Genomic DNA, 24,747 nt, shown 5'->3' on the forward strand with positions numbered 1-24,747 from the left:
GTTGGACCTAGGGAGGGCTGAGCTGCTGTCCCTGTGTGGGTCCTGCTGGGATCTTACTCAGCAACTACTGAACCAGGCTGGCAGAGAGGGTCAGAAGCCTGCTAAGAGCCGCCAGGTGGGCTAGGCTGGCACCTGTGCCCAGCCTGAGTCACTGCTCACCAGCACGAGGCAGTGTGGCATCAGGTTCCCAAGACCTGAGGCTCCTTTGAAAGTCACACTGAGAGGCCAAGCGCCAGCTCCCTCCTGGGGAGGTGTGGCTGAGACTGGGGAGCCCGGGGGGCGGGGGCAGTGCCCTCATCCACGGGGCTGACCCGGTCTGCTCCATGCAGGCTCTAAAGGCGGACATGCTGCTGGCGGAAGGAGATGGGGAAGGGGGGGAGCAGCATCTCCCTGCCCCCGGCCCCAGCTCCAAACCCCCAGCCCCCTGCAGTCGCAAGGCCAAGGTCAAGCACGACCCAGAGAGATGTGGAAAGGCTACCGACCGGCCATCTGCTTCTCCTTACTCCTTCTCTTTTTCTCCAGCCTCCGAAGCCGCTTCTCCTCGCGCCGCCGCGCCTCCTCCTCCTCCTGGTGCTGCCGGCACTTGTGAAAGTTCTCCACCACCACGCCCACGAACATGTTCAGGACGAAGAAGGCCACGATGAGCAGGAAGGAGATGAAGTACAGCAGCATCCAGGGGTTGTGGTTCATGATGGGCTGGCAGGAGCGGGAGGGACGGGTGGAGGCCTCAGCGGGGCGGTGAGGCTTGGATGGGGTGGGCAGCAGGGCCAGGAGAGAGGTTCTCCATCTGGCCACACGCCGTGGCACTGACTCCTGCCTGGTGTTTCTAGGGCTGGTGACTTTCCCCGAGTGGCTAGATTGCCACGTTAAGGTCATCGATTTTTAAAATGCTCATTGCTAATGTCAAAACATTTACACATATTGCAGGCCAATAAGCCACGGCCAGATCTGGCTCGAGGACCACCAGTCACAGCCCTGCTGTAAGATGTAAGCCTCCCTCTCTAATGTCACACTGGCTGGCCAGTGTTGGCACTGCTACCCTTGGCATCAGCTCCTGCCCACCTCGGCCTCACCTGCTGGTCCACGCCCACAGCATCCAACCCGTCGTACATGATGTCCACCCAACCGTCCTTGGAGGCAAGCACGAACAGTGACATCAGGGCCTGTGGGGGACAGAGGAGGCACAAGAAGGAGATAGGCCACCTGATATGTAGAATGTGTGGCTGGACCGCCCGGTTGCCTCCTGGTAACAGCTTTGCAGTGTCCAGCCCTTGGGAGGTCTAGCTGGGGTCATACTCTTGTTCCCAGGAACATTCTCTTGTCCTAGAACTCCATGGCTGGAGCCATAAGAGATGACCATAGTCCCTGACCTCAGCTAGGTGGGGAACTGAGACACAAAGCCGGCCAAATTGGGCCACTTCGCCTTACACATTTCTCTGTGTGTGCAGAGGCAGAGAGACAAGAAGCTGTCTTGGCAACATGCAGCAATCCACGTAAGCAAACACAGACATCCTTCCTTCCTATCCTCACCCTGAGGCCAAGGAGATATGACTATGACCCCATTCACCAGATGACAAAACTGAGGCCCTAGCAGGACAGCTGGCCAAGGCTGACAAACAATTCCCATTCAGGCTGCCTGCACCCGATCTGATGTGTGCTTTCTGCCCTGCTGTGTGGCACAGTGGCCATGGGTGAGTCCTCAAACTCTGCAAGTCCACAGGTCTCCGTGTTGGGGGAGCTAAAGCCCCTGTGGGCTGACTAGCCGGAGACGCAGGGTGGGGAGAGCCTGGTAGACAGACAGCCAGGGGCCGTCTCTGTGGTCACCCACCTCTCTGACCAAGTGGGTATGTCTCACTCAGCACAATGGACTTGGGGCCCCTCCGGACTCCTCCACCACCATCCCACCTCCAAGCCTGAGGCTCACCTGGCCGAGGTTGTCAAAGTTGTATTTGTGCCGGACCCAGCGGTAACTGGCTTCCGCGCAGTCCGACTTGTTGGTGATATTTCTCGTGTCCTCACCCTGACACACAAAGAACTTCCCTTTGAAGAGCTGGAAGTGCACGTATGCCGGGGACAGAGAGAAGTGAGCTGTAAGCCAGGAAACCAGGACTCCCCAATCCTGAAGCCGACAAGGTCTGAGCACACCCTGGGTGGGGGCACTCAGGCCTGGGGTCAGTCAACAGTCCTTCAGAGGTTCCCAGGGGGAGGCTGAAAAGGGGTGTGTCTGGAAAGTTCACCCCCATCCCAGTGTAGACCAGGCCATCCCCATGTAGACTGGGGGTGGGGTAGGGACGGTGGGAAGTGACTCAGGGAAAGGAGGATCAAGGGCCTGGTTGGGACAGACCTAAACCCACCCAAAGAGTCCCCAGTCTGGACTCAACAATAGTTCGCTCTCAGGAGGTTGGGAGGTGGGGAGAGCAGGGCTCCCCACTGGGTTTGTGTGGGATGGGGGGCCCAGTAGAGAGAAGACTCGACACAGCTTTGGTAAATGCAGCCTGGTCCCTGGGGTTGGAGAATTTTTAGGAAACCCAGGGACAGCCCTTCTCCAAGGCCCAGTGGACATCCTGGGAACCATGGGAAGAAGTGAGGGCCGGTGGTAGCCACCAGGAGCTCCCACACACCACAACAATCAACTGTCTGCCCTGCAGCTGGAGCAGGGAAGATGAAGACAGGGAGGAGGGGCTTCCTGGTCCCCTGAGGTAGCTGCTGGATCCTACAGGCAGCTCCGGCTCTTTTTGCTCCAAAGCCAAATTGCCTCGCTGGGCCAGAAGCCAGGTTTCCCAGGCAGCCCCCACTTCCTGCCTTGTCTGGGGTCTGCACCCCCCACCTCCGCCTGCCAGCATGCCGCTAACCTGGCCCAGCTGTCTGGGCCCTGGATCCCCAGGCCTGGCGTGCAGCCTACCCTGCTCAAGTGGAGAAGGAAGGGAGGAGATCCCCGAGTAGGGGCGCAGGCCAGCGCCTGTGTTCCCCACCCCCAGCACACCAGGGGAGGGACAGCGGCCTGTGGGCTGGAGCTTCTCTGAGGCCAGGTCCCCTGGGGGGTCCTCCTCTCTGTTCCTCAGAGGCAGAGGGGCCTGAGGCCTAAGCCCAGGGAGGAAGGGTTCCTGCCAAGTCCTCTCTGGATGTCAGTGGCAGCAGTTTGAGCCTCAGGACCGACAGTCCTCCCCTCTCGGTCCTCAGGGTTTCACGGATCCCTGGACCCCTGTGTACCTGCACCCCCAGGATGCCAAAAATGATGAAGAAGGCACAACAGATGACCACGATGTTGCCGATGGGCTTCAGAGAGGACATCAGCGTCTCCACCACCAGCTTCAGCCCCTGGGCCCGGCTGATTACCCTGGGGAGCACAGTATGAGGGTGAGGGGCATCCCCAGCCCTGCTCCAACCTTGGCTCACTGCAGAACGGAGTCCTCTTTTCAGGAGACCCCTGACATGAGGACCCTCCATCCTAATCCCTTCAGACAGGCTGCAGACACCCCCACTCCCAGGATGGCAAAGCTATTCCCTGGGCAAGCCGGGAGTGGGGAGGACCCCTGAGAATCAGGCAGGTCTCCTCACAGAGCAGGGATCCCCCCAGGGATCCCTTCAGCTGGAGGCCATGGTGGTCCTGCCTATGACCACTTCCACGCCCCGAACAGGGCTGAGGTCATGACGCATCCCACCACATAGGTGGCCCTGAGGAACATGTCTCTTGGGAGAGAAGGGGGTTGGTAAAGATGTCTTAGACGGAAACCGCCAGGATGGGTGAGAGTTGTCTGTGGGCCTGGGGGTGCTGGCAGTGGGAGGTGTCACCGAGGTGGAGGGGGTCACCTGAGCGGGCGCAGGGTCCGTAGCAGCCGCAGCACCCTCAGCATGCCCAAGATCTTGGTGCCGCTGTCGGAGACCATGGACACGAGAATGTCGATGACGGAGATCAGCACCAGCAGCCCGTCCAGCACGTTCCAGCTGCTGCGCAGGTACGCCTGCTCCCCGAAGCACCAGCCCAGTGCCACCACCTGGGGGCCACAGCCACCAGGTCACCAGCCACCTCCCTGAAGTCCCCAGCCCTCCCTCCACTGCGGCCTTCCCGCCAGGCCCTCCAGCCCTTCGACAGTTCCACCAGCTCCACACCCACCAGGAAGCAGGGGGCCCGAACTAGTGCCCACAGCTTGCCTCACCTTCACTGTCATTTCTGCCAGAAAGACAGCGGTGAAGATGTAATTGGAGAGGGTCAGGAAGATGCGTTCCTGCGGGAGAGAGGCAGGTGCTGCCCACCAGGACCCTCCGCAGTGGGCCAGGTTTGCATATAGAAGCCAAAATCTGCTCCAAGCATTTGACGTGGAGAGATGACCAGCACTCTGCACGATGATGCAGACTATTCCCCACGGACTGTGTCTCCATGTCTATCACACACACGCACACACATACATGTGCACACACATAGACATGTGCACACATACACACACAGAGACAGGTGCCAGGCACAGCCCGCCCAAGGCTCTCCGGACAGTCTCGCCCCAACCATGTGGCTCGGATGAGACTTGCCCTGCAACACAGTGCTGTTATCTAAGCCCCAAATCCCAGGCCCAGCTCCCCGATTCCTTCTTGAAACTGGAGCAGGATTGAGTGTACTCTCTGACCCCCACCCGCCGTACCACCTCCTCTCCTGCTTCCTGCTGTGTGCCCCAGAAATGGAGCATGGCAGGCACACCAGGCGCCGGGGTACAGATGATGGGGCCTCCTCGGGCACTATCGTTATGCCAGGCATGGAAGGCTCAGTGCCTGTGAGCTGAGGCCGTCCCTGGTGGCCAGCAGTGACTGGCAGCTTGAGTGTAAGAGTGCGGGATGGAGAAAGGGCAGGACAGAAGCAGGCGTAGTGACAGCACAGGGGTCAGAGGAGCTGAGGAGGAAGGTGAGGATGATGACAGGACCTGGCACAGGGCCCAGGAGCTGGGGAGGAGTGGCCAGCGCAGGTGGGGGGTCCCTAATACTGGCCCGCAAATGCCCACCTAGACTCATGCTGGCCCCTCCATTCCTGGGGCTCCCCGCAGCCCCACTCCGGCCTGGCTGGAGCCCACCCTAATGGAAAACAGAAGCCCCAGCAGTTCTGAAATCCAAACAATGAAGCGGGAGGCATCAAGGAGGGGTGAGGGGAGAGCTCGGGCCACCTCCAAGCCAGCACTACAAAATGCCATGGGGGGAGACAGGGTCACCCACCCACCCTTCAAGGGGCTGCATCGATGTCATTGGGAGGGGCCGAGATGCCAGGCTGGGAAGAGACAGTCCCGGAATGGCTGGGCCCTTCCCGAAGAGGGGAGGTCCCAGGGCAGAGTGGCCAGGACTCAGGCCCCCAGTCTCTTGCACCTTTCTGGCCAGGACCCCAAGGAGCAGAGAGCAGCCTCCCTGTCCTGCTGTATGCCACCTTCGGGCAGCCTGGTCAGGCTTCTCCCCAGCAGCGTCCCTGGCCTTAGCTGTGGGCAGGACCAGTCTCAGGCTGCGCAGCCCCCATGCTACGAGACTCATACACACACATGCTCCATTGGGGAGCCAGGAGGAAGGGCTGGAGGCCAAGGGACATGAGGGTACAGGGCTGCCCGGGCCTCCTAGCCTCCCTGGCTGAGCGCTAACCGGGGAAGGGCCCAGCACGGAGCAGGACGCGACGGCCTTGCTTACAGTCCCGGTGACTCACAGCGCTGTGGGGGTCAATTTTGGGGCGCTCCATGGCAATGGTGATGCAGTTGAGGAAGATGATGACGAGGACCACATGGTCAAACATCTTGTGGGTGATGATTCGGTGACACAGGAGACGGAACCTGCTCCGGGTGGAGGGGCAGGCGTCACCCGCACCCTCCCAGCCGTGGGCCCCAGCTCTCTCTCCCACTTCCAGCAGTCCGGGGTAGCACAGGCCAGGGCTCCTTCCCCCACTACCTGGACTGGGGCGGGAAGATGTAGGCTGACCAGGAGTCGCGCTCACGGCAGCAGGCAGGCAGCCGGGCACGGATCCAGGCCCGGATCCGCTCCCCTTTGCTCTGCAGAGGGGACACTGGGCATGAGCAGGACCAGGCCTGGGACCCTCACCTGGCCCAGCACCCCCTCCAGCAGGCCCCTGTGCTCTCTTCATCTATCCCAAACCCACCTCCCTCTAAGCCATACAGCACCCGCTCCTTCCCTGCACCCCCTTCCGGGCCTCTCCACTCTTCCCACTCTGCTCCAGCTCAGCCCCCACAGGGCTTGGAAACCACATCAGTTATCAAACACTGTACCCATCACAGCTGCCTGTGCAGACACACCTGGGCAGAGGAGACACTGGTCCCTCTCCTCACGTGCTAACCCCGCATCCCAGGTCCCCGTGCCCATCCCCGGGGCAGAGGGGGTGATGAGGGACTGGGGGAGGGCGAATGGGTGAGGACGGGCTGGAAGTCAAGGCTTGTGACAAGGTCCAGAGAGGAGGGACGGGAGGCGCACATCAGTTTGGAGAGATGAGTGATGGGTCTTTCTGAGTCACAGGGGGAGGGCCATGAAAGATTCATACACATCTGCCCTAAAGCATTCACAGCCACCAAGGACGGCAGCGCTGCAGCCCCAGGCATGACAAGGACTCAGGGCTCAGCAGGGCGGTGGAGGTGCTGCCTGGACGGGGGCTGGGACCCCTCATGATTCCCTGGGCTCAGAAACCTAATTCCCTTGTGTCCTGCAGGGCTGACCAGAGCTGTCCTTTCTCAAGGTCAGGGCTGAGGGTCCCTGTGCCCATGTGGGCCTCACCAGATTTCCCTCGTCGTCATCACCGTCCAGAGGGGGGTCATCAGGCCGCAGGGCACGGGCCAGGCGCCCGGAAGCTGACTTGCCATTGCAGTCCTGGTGCTCAGAGGCAGAGCTGCGACTGCTAGCTGTGCGGTGCAGTCCGGGCACTTGCAGCGTGTCTGGCAGGTCGAAGGAGCTCTTGGCCTCCCGCTCCAGGGAGCCCCTCGGACGATGGTCACTGCCCGCAGGGCTGGTTCGCTCCTCCTCTGAGCTCTCATCCTCGTCCTGGCTTTCCCGGCCCTCGCCAGACAGCAGAGACCTCCGCTCCCCGCTAGGGCTCCGTCGCTTCAGGCTGGGGGCTCGGCCCAGGCTGTTGCGGCTCGAGCGCCTGCTGGTCCAGCTGCTGGCCGCGCTCCAGGGGCTGTGAGGGGAGCTGCGGGTGCTGGGCTGTGGGGTGAGCAGAGAGGGGGAGCCTCAGCAGGGGCACACCCCTCCCACGCATCCATGATGTGTGCTCCCTGGCATGACCCTAGGTGCAGAGATGTGAGCAGGACCCTGGTCTCCAGCCTGCGTTCGGATGCCGGCTCACCCTCATCAGCTGTGACCTGGAAGTCACTGCTCCTCTCTGTGCCTCTCTTTCCTCTCGTGGGAAGCAGACACACAATAGCACTTGTCCTTCATTTAGTTGCTGAGAGAAGTGTCATTGCTAGCAGGCAGCATAAACCAGCAGCAAAGAAGAAACCCAACTCGACTGCAGGAAAAACACTCAGCTTAAAAAGCGGGCAAACAATTGGAGTAGATGTTGCTCGAAAGACATAGAAACGGCCCACAGGTATAGATAACAAAAATGTTCGACATGACTGATCACCAGGGAAATAAAAATGAACACCACAATACATGTGGCTTCCCACCTGTCAGGATCGCTGTCATCAAGTGGAGGGAGAAAAGGGGACCCTGCACACCGGTGGCACTGTGTAACTGGGTGCAGCCGTTATGGAAAACAGTCTGGGGGCCCCTCCAATAGCCAGTAGTAGAACAATGATCTCATACAGCGATCCCACAGCTGGGTATACATAAAAAGTGCAAGGCTGTTCACAGCACAGGTGGGAGTATGACGTGTGTGCACAGGTGCTAATCGGGGAAGACTCTTCAGCCTTTTACAAGCATTCAGCTGCACAGACCTGGGGGATTATCATGCTGGGTGAAGTAAGCCATGCAGAGATAGATTCTGCAGGATCCTATTGCTACACGGAATCTAAAACACTTAGAGAAGTAAAGCGTGGAGAGGTGATTTGCAGGGGCTGAGGAGATCAGAATGGGGAGGCGCAGGTCAAAGTTTCAGTGAGACAGGAAGAATGCATTTGTGAGATTTGCTGCTAGCATGACTATAAAAAAAAATGATGTGATGAATATGGTAATGAGCCTGATTTAATCGTGCCATCAGAAATACATATATCAAGGCATCGCATTTTGTCCCATAGATATTTGTCAATTAAAAATGAAATCTCAAAAATAAATGCATAACCTTAAAAATAAATGCATAAAACATGAGCGCGTGGGCAGACACCAGCCTCCGGAATTCACAGGCGGGCTCTGTTGCAGGCCTGGGCCATCCGCAAAATGTCCCCATTTTGCAGCGGCCACCTCATAGGGCAGTGAGGGGAACGCGTGCGAGCAGGGTCTGCCGCGGTGCCGGGAACCGGATGAGGGCCGACTGTCAGGCATGAAGGAGGGCACTCGGGCTCTGTGTTACAGAAAAGGCTCTGAGAGGTTGGGAGGGTGAGCCTTGCCCAAGGTCACACAGCAAGGGGACAGCGGACACAAGGTCAGAGCTCTGCTCTTTCTCCCCCAAGGCTGGGCCCCTTTGCTCAGCAGCATGGTCAGACCTGACTGGCCTAGGGCTTGACTGGACCCACCAGGCCCTGTCCAGCCCACAGCCCACTGCCCCTTCCTCTTTCCCCAGGCCTCCCAGTATCAGCCATGGTGAGCACCCACGAGCGCCCCCTACCGGTGACTTCATCTCATGGGCGGCCCCAGGCTCGGCGGACCCGCTGCTGCTGGTGCGGCAGGACCCAGAGCCGGGCACCTCCCCCAGGCCTGTGCTGGAGCTCTTGGGCAGCGACATGGGTGTGGCGGCCGTGTGAATGATAAGCGGGGGCAACAGACTCTTCCGCAGCTCCGGGTGCTGAGCCAGGGACACCACTGCACAGGGGGAGAGGACGAAAGCCTGAGTCCACTCGGGGCTGGCTCAGGGCCGAGGCCTGTGCCCCCAGGACAGGTACTCACGGGCCAGCCGCTTCTTCCCGTCCCTGTCGCCATCCACACTGGGTGAGAAGCAATCGGGTTCGGACTCGGACTTGGTGGCATCTCCCTAGGGTTGGGGAGCAGAGGGCCATCAGGGTTCGGCCAGGCAGGGGTCACTGAGATGGACCGAGGACTCCCTCTCCTTACACACACACACCACATAGAGGCCACGGGACCAGAAACCACGGCACGAGGCATGCACCGGTGTGGGCCACACCACCCAGGCTCGGGGCCCAGGCGTCACGCTTCAAAATGGGCCACACCTCATCCGACCCCACCACAAGGGGTGGCCAGGCAGGCAGATGGTAGAGGTTGGAGGTCCTAGGACCTGGGAGAAATGGTCATGAAAACCTCAAAGTTCACAGGAGGCCCCTGCATTTCCTCCGTCTCACCCCTGTCCTTAGTTTTGGACCCAAGGACCCTGGAAGGAAACTAAGATCGCAGCCATTGCAGCTCAGCCCGCGTATGTCACTTGAGACTCTCTACTTCTGCTCCCACCATCCCTGGCCCCGTTTTTACTTCTCTCCCTGTCTCTGGGATAGTTTTTCTTCCTTCTTAGCGGGTCAGTAGGTTCTCCAATAATTACACACTTCTCCTTAAGAAGTTATTAAAAATACTTGATTGCTACTTTTGATAAGGACATAAATATTGGATAATTGGCATCTCAGGGGATCATTTTTATAACTCAGTTTACATCCCTAACGGGGCCTTTAATTATCAAGTGGGATCTCCAGGGGGCTGCTTCAGATGTGTGGCATCATGGGGTCCCATGGGGATCCTGGCTTTGTCCCAAATTCCAGTGCCAGTGCAGGGAAGAGCAGGGCACAGGCTTAGTGTGGGGGCTGGAAGAGGAGATGGGGGATTCGGGGATTGATTAAAATTCTGGCACACTTGAGCCCCATCTCCTCCAAGGACTTGTCCTGAGATGAGGCAGTTTGTGGGGTCTCCGATGGGAGCCCAGAGCGGGGGGAGGGGGTGTAAAAGGGAGAGCAGGTGATAGGGTATTCCACCGGTCTTGAGCCCACTGAAGCCGGACATCTGGGGCTCTGCCGGACCCCAGCGTAGGCACGCACACATGGGGCACCCCACACATGCGCACATAGAGGATCCTAAGTCCCTTCCTTCTCTGGCCTGGTAGGGATGGGACCGTGCCCTTTGCAGCAGATGGGACCTGAGGCCAGGAGGCTCTTCCCTTCCATGTCCTCACGGGGGAAGGGACTTAAAATCAAAGCGAACATCACGACAGCAATGGCCACCAAGGCTATCACGGGTCGCACAGCAGCTGAGCGTGAACGCGAGCACAGAGACAGGGAGGAGGAGTGGGGCACACGGGGAGCGGGGGGCATGCGACTCAGGAGCGCGTACCTACCCCCTGGGAGTCGACAGGCAGCTGAATACAGCTTAACTGTCCACTCGCATCTTCCCGTTTGCTGATTTCCTACAGGGAGAGGGGGAGGTGGGGAGGGCCGCTGGTCACAAGAGCTCAGGCCTCCAAATACCGGCAGTGTCCAAAGAGCAAGGAGGGAAGGGGGGGTACACACCCCACAGCGGAGGAATGAGAGACACGGCCCGGCAGGCAGTGGCACAGGATGGCCTTCCAGAATTCAACTCCAGGCCCCCAGGCCAGATTGCATCTGAAGTGGGGACATGGGCAAGGAAGGCTCGAGTCCCCACTGCTCCTGATGACAGCTACCATGCATGGAGGGTGTGCGGGCAGCGTGCAACGGCTGCGGTCACACTGGCGTGCACAGGAGGTGGAACCGCCGTGACCATTCAGGAGGAGGCACCTGAGGCCCAGAGAGGTTAGCAGAGCTGCCTGAACCACCAGAGTAAAAGGCGGAGGTGGGCCTGGAACCTGCACCCCCAGCTCAGAATACAGCTGCCTTTTCCCTGGCTCTAAGGCAGGGGGTGTGGGCACAGCAAGGAGGACAGGAAGGAGGGGCAGACAAAAGCCAGGATGGGGCCTCAACAGGAGTGAGCAAGCAGAATCAGGGCTCATAATTTCTCGCTCTCTCGGCCCAAGTGCCTTCCAGTCAGAACGGATCTGGCCGCTTGCTGTGGAATGGGTTGTGACAGGTAAGCCCGCCTCAGTGGCCGTGATGTTGTTTGGTATCAATTAATGGCCACACACAGCGCCCACCGCCTGCTTGTTTAATTAAATGTGTGGATGATAAATATACAGGAATCCAGGGCACTGCCCCCTGCAGGTCAGAAATCAACAGCCAGGCGGGATCTGTCCCCAGGGGCCACCCCCTGCTCCTCTTGACATGGTAGCAGAGCCAGCAGGGGGCAACCTTTGAGGTCTCCTGCTGGCAGAGTCCACCCAGATGGGAACAACCACCTCCTCTGCCAAGGTGGGTTGCCTTATTGGTGAAAACAAAACAACAAAACTCCAGGCCATCGCCACAGCAAAGCCAGACTCCCCTGCCAGATCACAGGGCCTTCTGGAACCCACAGAGGAGAGGCAAGTGGTTCTGGAGGCATCCAGGTCATGGGAACCGAATGACCCTGACATCCATGCCACCACATGCAGGACAATGGAGCAGCAGATCTAGCCTCTGAGAGCCCCTGGGCGCTTGGGGCCACTGTGGCTGCCTGCCCCCGAGCGGGGCTTGATCTCCAAAGGCTTCTCCATCCCACCACAGGGAATACCCCAGTCCAAGGTACCAGGTCCCCAAAGACACCCACAAGGGCCCCTCCACTCCCAAGGTGGAGGAGGGGGTGGCCCCAGAGCTCTGCTCCACACTGGGGCAGCTTGCAGACTTCCAGCAGGGACTGGGTGACCAGACCAGGCAGCTCTGTTCCCACACTCAGATGTCACCGCTGCCTAGCAACCAGCTGCACTCAATTTAACAAGGTGTTTTTGAAAGGCCAAGTGGTGGGGAGGGGACTGCCTGTGCCGAGAACCCCCTGGACTGCCATGGTGTGGGGTGACAGTAAAAGAGAGAAAGGGGCTCAGGGTGGTTTCTGTGTCTCCTACAGTGGCCTGCAGGGAGTTTTTTTGCACGGAAGCTTAGCTAGTAGGGGCTACTGTGTAGAGGGGGCTAAAGGGCTCCTCCTCCTGCTGGCCACTATTAGCAGCCCAGCGCGAAGCTATGGAGACCCTAGCTCTTGAGGGAGCCCTATGACAGCTTTTAACTCTGCAGCCCCAGGAAAACCCCAGAGAACTTTTTCGTGTTCCAGGGAGAGCTCAACGTGGCCAAGAGCCCCCAACCTCAGCTCCCTCCGGTGGCAGGGAGGAAATGCAAGAATGGATAAGTACAGAATTAAAATAGAAGCAGGGAGAAAGGCTGGTGTGGGGCCAAGGCACCCGCACCCCACCAGCCCCTCCTGGTCCGCAGGGATGGCCCTCCCTGGTAAGGCCAAGAAGGAGTTAGAAAATAGATTTTTGTTTTTTCCACCATGTGCCAGGTATTTATAGACCAGGCCACAGCGGGAGTTTCCATCCGGGTCACCCAGAGAGAACTGGACCAAGAGCTTCTCCAGGTCCAACCTGGAGCATTTCTAGGTTGGGTCAGCCCATCCTATCTGAGACGCTAGGACACTGGTGTGGGTCTAGGCAGGGGAGTGAGGGGGTGGGGCGCCTGGGGGGAAAGGGAGGCAGAGCTGGGGGAGAGGAAGAGCGGAGGCTGCGCCCTGGCATGGCCAGGGCAGGATCAATGTGAATCAATATTAATTGATGACGCTGCCTGTGACGGAGGTGATGGAGCCTGGGCTGGAAATAGGACGCCTATCTCTGCTGTGCCCGAAGCTAATTGGGCTCATTTCTCACCCTGGGCAGCTCAGCCCTGGGAGCATCTTCATCAGCTCAGCCTGCACTCGGATAACTTGCACACAAACCTCCCATACCTCCAGCCCGGAGGGTCCTCCTGATGTTCCACTGGACACTTGTGCTCTGGCCCCACCACTTGGTGGGCAAACACTTAGTCTGTCTGGCCTTCTAGGGAAGGGCCTGGCCAATGGAGAGAGAAGCCCGCCAGCTGCTGATCTATAACCCAGGGGTTTTCCCTAGCCATCCCCTGGGCCACGTGATAGGGGCTCAGACCCCTACCTGCTACCTGGGGAACCTCCCAGACCCCCACAAATGGCGGCAGAAGAAGGATTCGGTCCACCCCTCCTAGAAGTCGGGCTGCCGGGGGGTTACCTCTGCCTGGAAGCCCTCCACCAGAATGGCGACCAGCAGATTAAACAGCACGTAGTTCCCGAAGGTCATGAGGGCGATGAAGTAAAGGGCGGCCCAGGACGAGGTGGAGGCCATGCCGTTGTAGAGGACTTTATTCCAGTCCTCCTGGGTCAGGATCTGAGGGCAGGAGACACGAGTCAGGGCCCTAAGGGGGCATCCGATGGCTCCTGCTCACCACTGGGCCCTGAGATCCTCGAACCTGAAAGACGGTGACGATGGCCCAGAGCAGGGAGTCAAAATTCTTCCGGTCTGGCAGTGTGTCCCCATCCCGCTCGGACGCAAACTTGCAGCCAAACAGATGCATACCCAGGATGCTGAAGACACAGGGAGCCAGGGACAGGGTCAGGTCCGGGCACGCCCTGCCCCACCCCACCTTCCTGACCAGCACCTGGGGCCACTCCCGCCCACCTGAAGATGAAGATGAAGAGCATGAGCAGCATGCAGAAGGTGGCCACGTTGTCCATGGTCTTCATGAGCACCACGAGCTGCCGCTGCAGCGCCGGCAGGAAGCGCACCAGCTTCAGCACCCGCATCAGGCGGAAGGTCCGCAGCACCGACAGGCCGCCCCCCTGCTGGCCCACGATTTCCCACACACTGCGGGGGCGGGGGGGGGGCAAGGAGGGCACCTGAGTCCCTGCCCTGTACCCCTGTCCTCCCTTTTGGAGGACCGAGCACCTGAGGGCCAGGACCAGTCAACCCAGCACAAGAGAAGGAATGTGGGTGGGCTCCGGGATCCCCAAAGTAGTGAGAGTCCAGGGGGCAGCCCAGGCCCCAGCTACTCCCCCGACCCGGGGGCCAGAGATCACCCCGGCAGCAGGCAGCCCTTTCGCTACATCTGGCCAATGTAACTGCAGTGAGCTATGGAATATTTGCTTTGCTCTCTTCTAATGAAATCTAAAGCCAGTTCCAAAAAGCAATAAAGCATTTCTCCTGGCCCCAAGCCTGGGGGGCTGGAAGACTTTCTCAAGGTCTTGGAAACCCCAAAGCAAGTTGCTGGGCATTTTGTGTTGGTTTCCAAACACCTTGCAAGTGGGGACAACTGACTAGGTCTCCCTCTTCCTCCAACTCCTATTCCAAGCTGACTCCCCAGTCCTCACCCACTGGGCAGAGTGGAGGACAAGAGGCAGAGATGGAGAGGGGCCCAGCCGAGGGCTCTGCAGCCCGGAATTCCACAAGTGCCAGGAGGAGCTGAGCAGAGGAATGGCGCCGGGGCTGCAGAGAGGCCCTGGCCTTGGGGAGTGGTAGCCCCCAGAACCCCAGACTCCTCCACCCTGCAGTCCAGGCTGCATGGCTGCTCTTCCAGCAGGAGCCGTGGGGGCAGCCTTACCTAATGACAACGATGACACCATCAAATATGTTGTAGGGATTCTTGATGTAGCCGAAGGGGCCATACACAAGCAGCTTCAGCAGCATCTCCAGGGCAAAGAGGCTGGTGAAGACGATGTTGCTGATTTCCAGGGCGTTGGTGAGCTCTTCGGGCTGGAGGGAGCGGAACGTGAAGCATCAGGCTCCTCCCTGGGCCCTGCATCCTACTTCCCCTCCAAACATGGGCCCAGGGAGAGGAGGAGGAAGACCAGCAACCTCGAGGGGTGACCATGCACTCAAGGCAGCCCTCTGCAGCCCTGCTCTTAGTTCCTTGGGCCACAGGCTCACCAAGGGCCCATGTGTGGGTTCTGCTCTACTTCTGCCAGTAGAGCATCCTGTCCTATGCTGCCACACCAGCATGCTGGCAGGGGTCAGCAGGGCAGTGGTGCTGTCCAACATCAGAGGACCACGGCCAAGGCTTCCCATGCACACCCAGTCATGTGGCTCCACACACAGCCACACAGCTCCACACTACTCCATGTTCCTGGCAGGCGTGCCCTGGATGCCTAACGGCTGTGCTTGCATCCTGGACCCACCACACAGGCGAACAGGAACACACACCTAGCCATGTACAGACACACACAGGCAGGAGGTGACCCCAGGAGGAGAAGCCACCTGCAGCCCAGAATGCCTGGGATAAGTCTCAGCCTTTCCTGTCACTTCCTCTGTGACCTTCAGCATGACTCCCAACCTCTCTGTAAAACACAGGAGGTAATTCCTTTTCTGCGCCTACCCAGGGTCTGGGATTGGGACCAAGGACACATTCCGGAGAGGCCCTCAGGAGCACAAATGACGAACCCCAGCCCATCTGCTCTTCGGCTCACTGTCCTCTCCCCTGCAGGAGGAGCAATCGCCTCCTGTATGTCTAGCAACACCCCAGCACTAGAGGAGCCATGAAAACATGGCAGCCACGCACCAGGCTCCCGGGAGCTTGCATCTAGCTGGAAACAGCTGGGTAACCACGGGGGATTTAGACCCTGCCGCACTGCCAAAACCAAGGATCCAGGAAGTAAACTCAGGAGCTCAGGGGACGGAAAGCGGGTAAGGGTGAACACATGGGCAAAGGCTTAGTCGGGAGGCAGCACTTGAACCGCGAAGGGTTTGTGGTTCTCCTCAAGGCCTGGGAAGGACACATGGGCAGCAGGAGCCTGGATCTGATAAGGGCTGGGCTGCAGGCCCACTGGGGTCCACAGCACACCCAACAGACCCAAAGCCTGAAGCCCAGGGTAGCTGCTAAGAAGTCTGAGTTGCAGAATTAGCCAGCTGAGACCCTGGTTCCAGCCGACACCTCCTCCTGCTCACCCAGCTGCCTTGTCTGGCTGCCCAAACTTGGTGCCAGGTCCGGGCTGTGACGAAATGTATCCTAATGGTTCCATCTGTGTGGCCAGTCTGGGAGGGAGGTGAGGAGAGCGGAAGCAGGGGGTTCTCACTGGATGATGGGGTGTTCCTTGGTCACTGAAGGGGGACTCCCTGGCAGCCCATGTGTGGGTTTCTTTCCCAAGGCAGGGAAAAGGCTAGCAGGGGGAGCAGATGACCATAGGGGAGTGTGGCATGGGGCTGCTTGGGGAAACTGGCATGCTGGTAGACTTCAGCAAATCTTTGCTGCCCAGACTGTGACCGGAGGCAGGAGGCAGCAGTGCCACCTGACCTCGTTAACTGGATCGCAGCACAGAGGCAGGACCTTTATCCTCCAGCGTGAGCCTGGGGCAGGAGGAGGGGAAGTGGCCACTGTCAGTGTTACGAAGCCAGAGCTCAGGCTCTTCCTGGAAAGGTGGACCCCACACTTTGCACCCCCAAGTCCAGTCTGCCAGGGAGTAACAGTCAGGGCTCCCACCTCTGAGTCACCCTCTACCTGCCCATGCTTCCCCCTCGGGCTGGACACAGATGACAAGCACAGATGACACGGGAGTGATGCTTCACCCCAGTCACCCACATGACAGTCCTCCTTATGTCACAGGTGAGCAGGAGAGGCCAAGAGATGGCCAGGGATGGGGCAGGAGTGCCTAGGACAGGCTCATCCAACATCACGGGTGACCCCAATAACGGGAGCCTGTCGGGACTCAGACCCAAGTCACAGCCACCACAGAGAACCTCTGAATCCAGACAAATGGCCTGGCAGAGTACATAATGTGTCCTCCTCCTTTTTTTTTTTTTTTTTTTTTTTTAGTATTGGGGATTGAACTCACAACCTCACGCTTGTCAGGCAGGTGCTTATGCTGCTGAGCTAAATCCCCGGCTATAATGTGTCATCTGATGCAGATAAAATTATATTTCAGATCAATCAAGATGCATCTGTTAAAGAACAGGTTGACTTGAATGCATAGCTGAAGCCCACTTACAATGGGTGGATTTTATGTCAGGTAAATTATACAACTGAACGTGTCTAATCTGAAAACCCAAAGACCAAAATCCTCCAAAATCCAAACTGTTTTGAAGGCTGATCTGACGCTACAAGTGGAAAATTCCATCTGATCTCCTGTGATGGGTCACAGCCAAAATCTAGGTGTACTACAAACAGTCCATAAATGACCTTCGGGAGATGCACAGGGGACAATAAAAACATCAGTGAGTTTTGTGTTTGAACATGGGTCCCCCTCACCCCACATGATACCCCTTTCTGTATGTGTAAATATTCCAAAATCCAAAAAACCCCTGGTACCAAGCATTTTGCTTTCTTGCTTTTTTTTTTTTTTTTTTTGCAATGCAGAGGATCAAACCCAAGGCCTTGTGCATGCCAGGCAGCTGCTCTACCACGAAGCTATAGAACCAAGCCATGGTGCCAAGCATTCTGAATGAGACATGCTCAATCTGTTCTTCAAAAAGGCTACTAAAAATAAAAATTAATAAAACTTTTAAAAAGTAGCTAAAGGTTCCATAGCTTTGGCGGTGTAGCTGCTCAGTGAGTGGAATCCAGAAGGGCAAAGACGGGGCATATGTGGAGAGACCGTTCTCATCCCGCCCTGATGTCACCGAGGAAGCCGCCCTGTACCACACACGTACTGTACTCCTTGCTCACCTGCACACCCCCAGGGGCTCGAGAGAAGATGGGGCGCCCCTTGAGGCCTGCACTGTTGGTACCTGAGCAGAGAGGTGGCAATGGCTCAACCACCCGCTCCCACCTGCCATGCAGACCTGGCGGAGCAGAGGGGCCTGACACAGGCAGAAGGGGGCCTGGGTGCCATCCCCTCCCTCTCCTGCACACACACACTTGAAGACCTCTCCTTTCAGGGCCCAGGATTCCCCGATGCCAGTGATCCACAGGGGAAAAAAATCTCCCTTCCCCCAGGTAGCCAGTCCAAGTTACTAAATCAGAGGCTGGGAATGCAGGGCAGGACACAGAGACACAATCTTAGCAACACAGGGGCCCCAGGGACTGCAGCCGTCATTATGGCCACTGCCGCCCTGGAAGGGCAGAGGCAGGGCAAGTTTCTGCTCACACCTCAAAGCTCAAAGAACACTAAAAGAGGAGCCAGGAGAGAAATTTCCCGGGATTTTACCTCCTCAATGATCACAGCCACAGAAGGAAGGACCTGAGCCTCCTAAACAGCTGGGAGAGGGGGGAACTGAGGCTCCAGAGGCGTGGAGGTCACATGGCTCCCTAGGAAGCCACACAGCTGGTTTCTTGAACTTTCTTTTGAAACCCTTCCCACAATGCTGTCCCCAGCACGCACCCACAGAAAGCACAAAAGCCCACTGGGCAGATCCAGCCTCCCTTTTCTAGTTATCCAGACCCAGGCATCCTTTGGAGGGTCTCAGAGGCATCTGTCCTGCTATGCAGGGATATTGAGTCCCAGTGAAGGCCGGCAGCCTGAGCTTCTGTACCAAGGACCCGGGCCTCTTCCCCAGGCCAAGGCTCACCAAACCTCTGCGCCCCACCCCAAGCTGTCACCTTGCAAGCAGCTGTGGCCCTAAGTAAGCAGCTTGCTCCTTCTGGACTCCCTGAAACCCACAGCCTCCAACTACCCTTCAAAGGGCATTCTGCATGCAGAACACCTGTGACCCCAGGATGGGACAGGACCTGAAGGCAGGATGCCTCCTTTCTGAGACTTTCTATCTGTGTGACCTTGGGCAAGTCCCTCAGGGTCTTGGCTCCCTGGGGGGCTTCATGTGTTAAGCAGGGGCACCACCCACATGATGAGGCTGCTCTGCAGAACAGAGACATTAAACCCAACCAAACTTCCTAGCCCTAGGCTAAGTGCGGTAGCCCCGTAGGCATGGACAGCAGGAGCTGGCCTTGCGGTGTGGCAGCACAGAGCACCTTCAAGCTGCAGCTCCAAGTGGGTAAAGTCAGGGCTACCCGGGAGGGAGCTCAGACCCTGCTGAAGGCTGAGGGCATGGGGAAGGGTGTAGGAGGCCACAGCAGGAAGCACAAAGGGAGGACCATGCAGGGTGTCCACAGGAAGGGCCACAGTCTGTGGGACTGTCTGCCTGACGGGAGGAGGGTGGAGAGGGCTGCACAGGAGAAGGCTGCAGGGTGGGCAAGGCCACGGGCCAGCAGGCCTTGATCCTGACTCAGGCTGGACCCTCTCTGCACCAGCATCGCCACTGCCATTGAGGCTTCTGGGAGGTGGGGCGGGATGTGCAAATTGGTGTATTAAGGAGATTAATCTGGCTGCAGTGGAGGCTGCAAGCATGGCTTAGAGGGGAGAAAGGAGATCAATTAGGGGTACTGCAGCAGTCCAGCAGGAGGCCAGAGAGCTGGTCTGGCAGACTGTAGCTGATGGGGGATGGGACAGGTCACCAGGGTCCCATCCCAGCCACCATCTCTCAGCTCCCTCTTGACTCCTTGGCTCACCATCCCTCTGCTTCTGCTGCTCCAGGGATGTGACAGGGGGACATAGCAAGTTAGTCACCGGGGTGGCAGAAGGGTCCCAGAGAATTGTATATCCCTCCAGCACTGCATGCGCACTGCACCCCAAGGGTGTCCTTGCCCCCCCTCCTGGCATCCCCAAAAGCTCCCCTTAGTAAACACACAGGCCAGGGAACCACGACCCACCCAGTCCCTGCTCCCTAACTCTGGAGCTGTAGCCCTGCCTTCACATCCAGCCGGACAATCTCTGGCTTAGAGCCCCAGATGGACCATGAGGCCACCCTGTGTCGCAGGCTTCAGAGGTAGCTTTGTGCTTCTGGCCTGGAATTGCTGAGTGTGGCTGCAGAGTCATGAAGAACGCTGTGCTGACTGGACAGGTGGCACCTGCTGGGTGGCCCCAGGGCTGCTGTGTGCCTCCGCTGCCAGTCCGCTGCCCCACTCTTTGTGGTCTCCATCTCTGTCCCCCTTGAGCCCCCGTGCCCTCAGCTCCCATCTGCAGGCCTCACCCACCCCCCTCCTGCTTCCAGGCCCCCCTTATACCTGCACTGAGACCTGACCACCATCCCCTGGGCTCCTGGTCATGTCCATACCACTCCAACAACTCTCCAGGCCCCTCCCCATCTCCTCCTGGTGACGCCTGGCACCACCCAGCCTCTGCCAGCCCCTCCAGCCTCCTGCCCGGCCTCCTCTGGCTTTCCTGGCCCTGCGCGGCCACCTCCTGGCGCCCCGTCTCTGTCTCCATCTCCCTTTCTGTCTCTGCCAACATTCCGCAAAGCTCAGTCTGGCCCACTCCCTCCCTCGGCGCCCTCCCTCCAGCATCGTCCCCACTCCAACTCTCCAGCTGTCACTGGGGTGTAGACGACACTAAACAATCGCCCTCCAAGCCCCTGGCTGCTCATCCAGGGAGCCAACGCCTGCTTGAACTGCATCCACCATGGCCCACAGCCGCCTCAAACTCAGCGCCTCCAGAACTGAGCTTCTCATCTCGCTCCCCAACATGCTCCTTCCCCCATTCTTGAAACTTGGGGCTGTCTAGGGGGCTAGCAGAACCGCCCTCCCCACATCGCCCTCCAGCCCCAGCCCGGGGCCCTCAGGACCTGCTGGAACAACAGAAATAGCCCCGCTGCCCCTCCCCCACCCGGCCCACACCCACTAGAGAGAGGCTCTGGCTTCCTTCAGCATCACTGGCCTGAACTCCTGTCCCCCCTGCTCCTGTATCACCCTGTGTATTTCCAGCCAGGCTGCTAACATCCCCTGGGCCATCCTCTCAGACCTCTCTGCCCCTGCTTGGTCCCCAAAACTGTGTCCCTTGCAGCGCTGGACATGAATTATACACAAGACAGAAAGAGTCTCCTACTAGAATCTAGTTTCTGGGCTGGGGATTTAGCTCAGTGGCATAAGCACCTGCCTAGCAAGTGTGAGTTTGATCTCCACCTGGTTTCTGGGGTGCTCTATCTCTGCCCCAGTACCAACACTCTGGTGGTGTCTTCTGGGATGTGTACTCAGAAGTTCCTGAGCAGTACTTGGGGAGCTCCAGCCAGACATCTCCCAAACAGCACCCTTCCTGTTCCAACCCCAAGAACCCTGGAAAGGCTGGGGGGGGGGGAGAGTCAGCTATCAAAGAATTGTCCCCCAAAGCCTTGCTTATTCCCCACCCTCAGCTCCTTTTCCTGCAGGCCAAGGGACAGGCTTCAGGGGTGATGTACATAAACCCTTACACCCAAAGGCCACAGGAGGGGTACCTGCGTGTTCTGTGGGAGATAGCCTCCCGCTTACAGGAGGATCACAGAGGAGTCTGACTCTTCAAAAGCTGAGACCATCCCGTCTGCTTCCCTCGCCCCCCCAGCTTCCTGAAGCCCGAGCTCCTCAATTATAAATAGAAACTCTCCCTAGACGTGTATCCGGAGTGACAAGATGGGCCCAGAGTCCGAGTGCCACTCACAATCGTCCCCTGCCCTGTCCTCCCCTGACCTGCAAGGCCACCTACCCAGTTCCTTCTCTGGTCCTCTCCCTCTGTTCCTTCTGCAGCATGAGGTGAGACCGCACCCCCACTGGGACTCAGAGCCCAGAAGGAATGAGTAGGAGGCACCTGTGTCCCCAAGACCCTGTCCTGTGGCTCCCTCCTCTGCCACCACAGCCTGGTCCAGTGCAGCCCCAGCTGGGAGCAGGACCCACGACCACCTTCCCGACGGACTCCTGCATCCTGCTGGATATGGTCTCAGGATGGCCCCCCAAATCTGCTGGGACCCCAAGCTCGAAGCTTGACGGCCACCCTGGTTCTGAGCTGCAGAGAGCCAAGGGGTGCTGAGTCCTACATTTTGAGCCCTCCAGGCCCTCCTTTCTGATTCCAGGACAAAGCCAGCTTGAACTGCCTGGGCCCTGCAGCAGCTCCAGCCCCCCACTGTGTCCCTCCCCCAGACACCTCACATGTGTCTTTCAGAGGCCCTCTGACAAAACACAGACCTGGTCACACCACCAACCTGCCTAAGTCTCTGCTGAGAGCCTGTCAACTTCAATGTCAAACCCAAACTCCATCCTGGCTTCTTGGGTCCTGGCTGGCATCTCATCGCTTGTCCATCCCAGCTCCTCCTCCCCCCACATCCTGAATGCCTGTGCTAAATTTGGGTGTCTGCCTCTGGACCTCCCCCTCAATGCCCTCTGTGTCTCCCCTCACCAGCTCCCACCACACCCACCCTTCAGGCTCAGCTCAGTCTGCATCTTTTCCCAACTTCACGTTCAGTGACAGAGTTGTTAGCTTGAGCTATGGTGGGAGCACGTTTACAGCATATAAACAGGGGAACTCTAAAGGCAAGATTTGAGCCAGGTGTGGTGACACATGGCTGTAATCCCAGCACTCAGGAAGCTGAAGCAGGTGGACATCTCCAACTCTAAGGCCATCCTGAGCTACAAAGTGAGTTCAAAGCCAGCCTGGACTGCCTAGTGCAACTCTGTCTCAAAAAGACAAACAAAAATAAGTGGCATATGCATGGGTTTTTGAGGGTTGGTTATTAAACATTCATTGGCACACCACTGCTTAGGCCCAACTCTGACATGTAGTATATGTGGGATGGCTGGTTGGTTGGATAATGGATGGAAGGATGGATGATGATAAGTAGATGGATGAATGGATAGTTGGATAGATAGATGAATGAGTGGATGGGTGGATGGATGGACGGATGGATGAGTGGACAAATGGATGATGGACGGGTGAATGGATGGATGGATGGATGAATGGATGGATGGACGAGTGTACGGGTGGATGGATGGATGAGTGGATGGATGAGTGGACAGATGGATGATGGATGGGTGAATGGGCAGGTGGATGGATGCAAGGATGGATGGATGGACAATTCAGCAAGGTCAGAGCTCTGTGTACTTTCCCCCGGAGACTGGGGCAATGTTCTCTTCCCACATCAGTTCACATACTTCCTAAGCCCAGCATTGTTTTCCCTCAGTGTCCTGTGTCCTTGTCCCTCTGTGCACATCAATCCTGCCAGTTCCCTGCTTGCCGGTGCTTAAGGAATGTGAGAAGCAGGAGAGGGCGGAGGGCACAGGGCCAGCTTGGGGAGGCTGGGTTGTGACCGAATGGTGCTCACTCAGTCAAGATTAGGGAGAAGGGTGGAGGGAGGGTTGTCATCTCCAGCAAAAGGGCTGACAGGCAGAGGTGAGAGCGAAGAGGACTGGGGCTCCACCCCCAGGACTGTGGCCACCGCCCTGCAGGGCTCCCAAGTCTAATCAATAGCAGGCTCAGTGGACAGAATGGGCACATTAAGGGTATGCAGGGAAAGCCGGAACCTTAGGGTCCCCAGGTCACCTCCTGGCAGCCCGTGCTTCACTGCACCTGGGTCTCCATCCCCATCCTCAGCTCCCCTGTCTCCCTGAGCCCCAGCCTCCATCTGTCTTGGGGGCCCTATCTCTAGCTCTCCCTCCACTCCCTGTCTCCCTTGTCTCTGTCCTCTCTGTCCCCTCCCCGGGTCTCCATCTTGCCCTCTGCCTCCCCATCTGCGCCCTGTTGGCATTCCTGCCTCTCAGCCCCTCTTTGGTACCCCCTCCAGCCTGCTCAGAGGCCCAGATGGCAATGCATTCACGCCACAGTGCTCTGAGCACAGGGCCATGGCAGCTTCTGGGGTGTCTCGGCTTCCTAGCTGCTGAGGACACCCCCTCGGCCCACAAGGCCCTCAGCAACCAGGTCCTGGAATCAACCCTGCTGGGGCAGATATTGAGTGATGCCTCCCTGCCCACATGGGCCTGGGGTGAGCTGCAGGCCGCACCCCCATTTCCTCAGGAGCTCAGCAAGGAGATGCTAGGGCATCCCAACTGATGGCTTTTGTTTCCTCTCCAAAGGGGCGTCCCTCTTGACGTCTAACCCAAAGCCCTCTTGCTGTGGCTTCATCTGTCCTAGGTCTGTGTGACTCAGCTTCTTCCCAGTGCCATCAAAGCCGCCACAGCAGCACTGGCTGGGCAGGGACAGCTGGGGGCACCTCCTTAGGGGAGAGGGGAGGGCACTGAGGAGCTGTCCCTGTAGGGAGGGGACCTGACCAAGGCTGGGAAGAAGCTGTGGTTCAGGCTTGTGGTGGTGGAGGGGTAGAGGAGGGCAAGGTCACGGGAGGCTGAGGGGCTGCCACTGCCTAGGTCCCAGGAGGAAAAAATGCCTTCCCCACCTTCCCCCAAGCCCCTGGCAGCACGGAGCACCTTCCCCTGGGAGGCCAGCGGAGCTGGCATGTGCCGCACACCCACGCCCCACGCAGCCCAGACACAACACGCCCACTGCAGTGCCACGAGAGCCCACCTGCTGGCTCTGCAGCCGGTGTCCTGCCCCCTAGTCTTGCTGCCTCCACAGTGAAGCATCGGGGGGGAGGGGCACGGCTGCAGGGAGCTGGCCGGGCTGCCAAGACAAGAGGGAGGGGTGCCCATGTGGTGGGATGGTGACAAAGGGGAGGACAATTGGAAAGGAGCCGAGCGCTGGCCACCCCACAGCGGCAGTGCTCCGGGTACCTTGGCCTTGACCCCTCTTACTCCTGCTTCCCCCCAGCCTGCCTGTGCCGCAGCAGCAACCCCCACCCAGCCAGATTTGGGGTGCCCCTTCCATGGCCCCTGTGCAGGCGGGGACCCCTGGTGCTTCTGCCCCCAACGTGGCAAGGAGTGTGTGGGGTCAGCCCCATTCTGCAAAAGGTGAATTCTAGCAGCCCAGTCCCCTCCCTGCTGCCCCAGGGTAGGAGTGTGAGAACCCCAGAAAACAGCAGGAGAGGAGGGCACGGCAGGACCAGGGTGCAGTGCCTGCTTGAAGCTCTCCTTCCTCTCCCAGCCACAGAGGTGACCTGAAAGGCCACGCAATGAGGGAGGCGCAGCCTGACTGGGGCCCTCG

At 58.6% G+C, this 24,747-nt stretch overlaps 1 protein-coding gene across 36 annotated transcripts in view; it reads right to left on the reverse strand.

Moving 5' to 3' along the window:
- The window catches only part of Cacna1g (calcium voltage-gated channel subunit alpha1 G), a 56,171-nt gene that overhangs the window by 14,921 nt on the left and 16,503 nt on the right, over positions 1 to 24,747 (reverse strand). For 17 of the 36 annotated variants that reach the window (XM_003466846.5, XM_003466853.5, XM_005002372.4 and 14 more), the window contains 16 exons: positions 14,535 to 14,686; positions 13,616 to 13,801; positions 13,407 to 13,521; positions 13,169 to 13,324; positions 10,394 to 10,462; positions 9,007 to 9,091; positions 8,729 to 8,922; positions 6,742 to 7,167; positions 5,908 to 6,008; positions 5,669 to 5,792; positions 4,158 to 4,226; positions 3,811 to 3,995; positions 3,211 to 3,337; positions 1,925 to 2,050; positions 1,074 to 1,163; positions 483 to 696 (listed from right to left, as the gene is read on the reverse strand). In XM_003466846.5, the coding sequence (XP_003466894.1) occupies positions 483 to 696; positions 1,074 to 1,163; positions 1,925 to 2,050; positions 3,211 to 3,337; positions 3,811 to 3,995; positions 4,158 to 4,226; positions 5,669 to 5,792; positions 5,908 to 6,008; positions 6,742 to 7,167; positions 8,729 to 8,922; positions 9,007 to 9,091; positions 10,394 to 10,462; positions 13,169 to 13,324; positions 13,407 to 13,521; positions 13,616 to 13,801; positions 14,535 to 14,686 (2,419 nt within the window). The remainder of the gene's footprint in view (positions 1 to 482; positions 697 to 1,073; positions 1,164 to 1,924; positions 2,051 to 3,210; positions 3,338 to 3,810; positions 3,996 to 4,157; positions 4,227 to 5,668; positions 5,793 to 5,907; positions 6,009 to 6,741; positions 7,168 to 8,728; positions 8,923 to 9,006; positions 9,092 to 10,393; positions 10,463 to 13,168; positions 13,325 to 13,406; positions 13,522 to 13,615; positions 13,802 to 14,534; positions 14,687 to 24,747) is intronic. The other 19 variants (XM_003466848.5, XM_005002375.4, XM_003466847.5 and 16 more) reach the window with 3 other exon arrangements.

The sequence above is a fragment of the Cavia porcellus genome, unplaced genomic scaffold, assembly GCF_034190915.1.
Source record: "Cavia porcellus strain 051 isolate PalLab524CR breed Dunkin Hartley unplaced genomic scaffold, mCavPor4.1 scaffold_6, whole genome shotgun sequence".
In the NCBI taxonomy this organism is placed as follows: domain Eukaryota; kingdom Metazoa; phylum Chordata; class Mammalia; order Rodentia; family Caviidae; genus Cavia; species Cavia porcellus.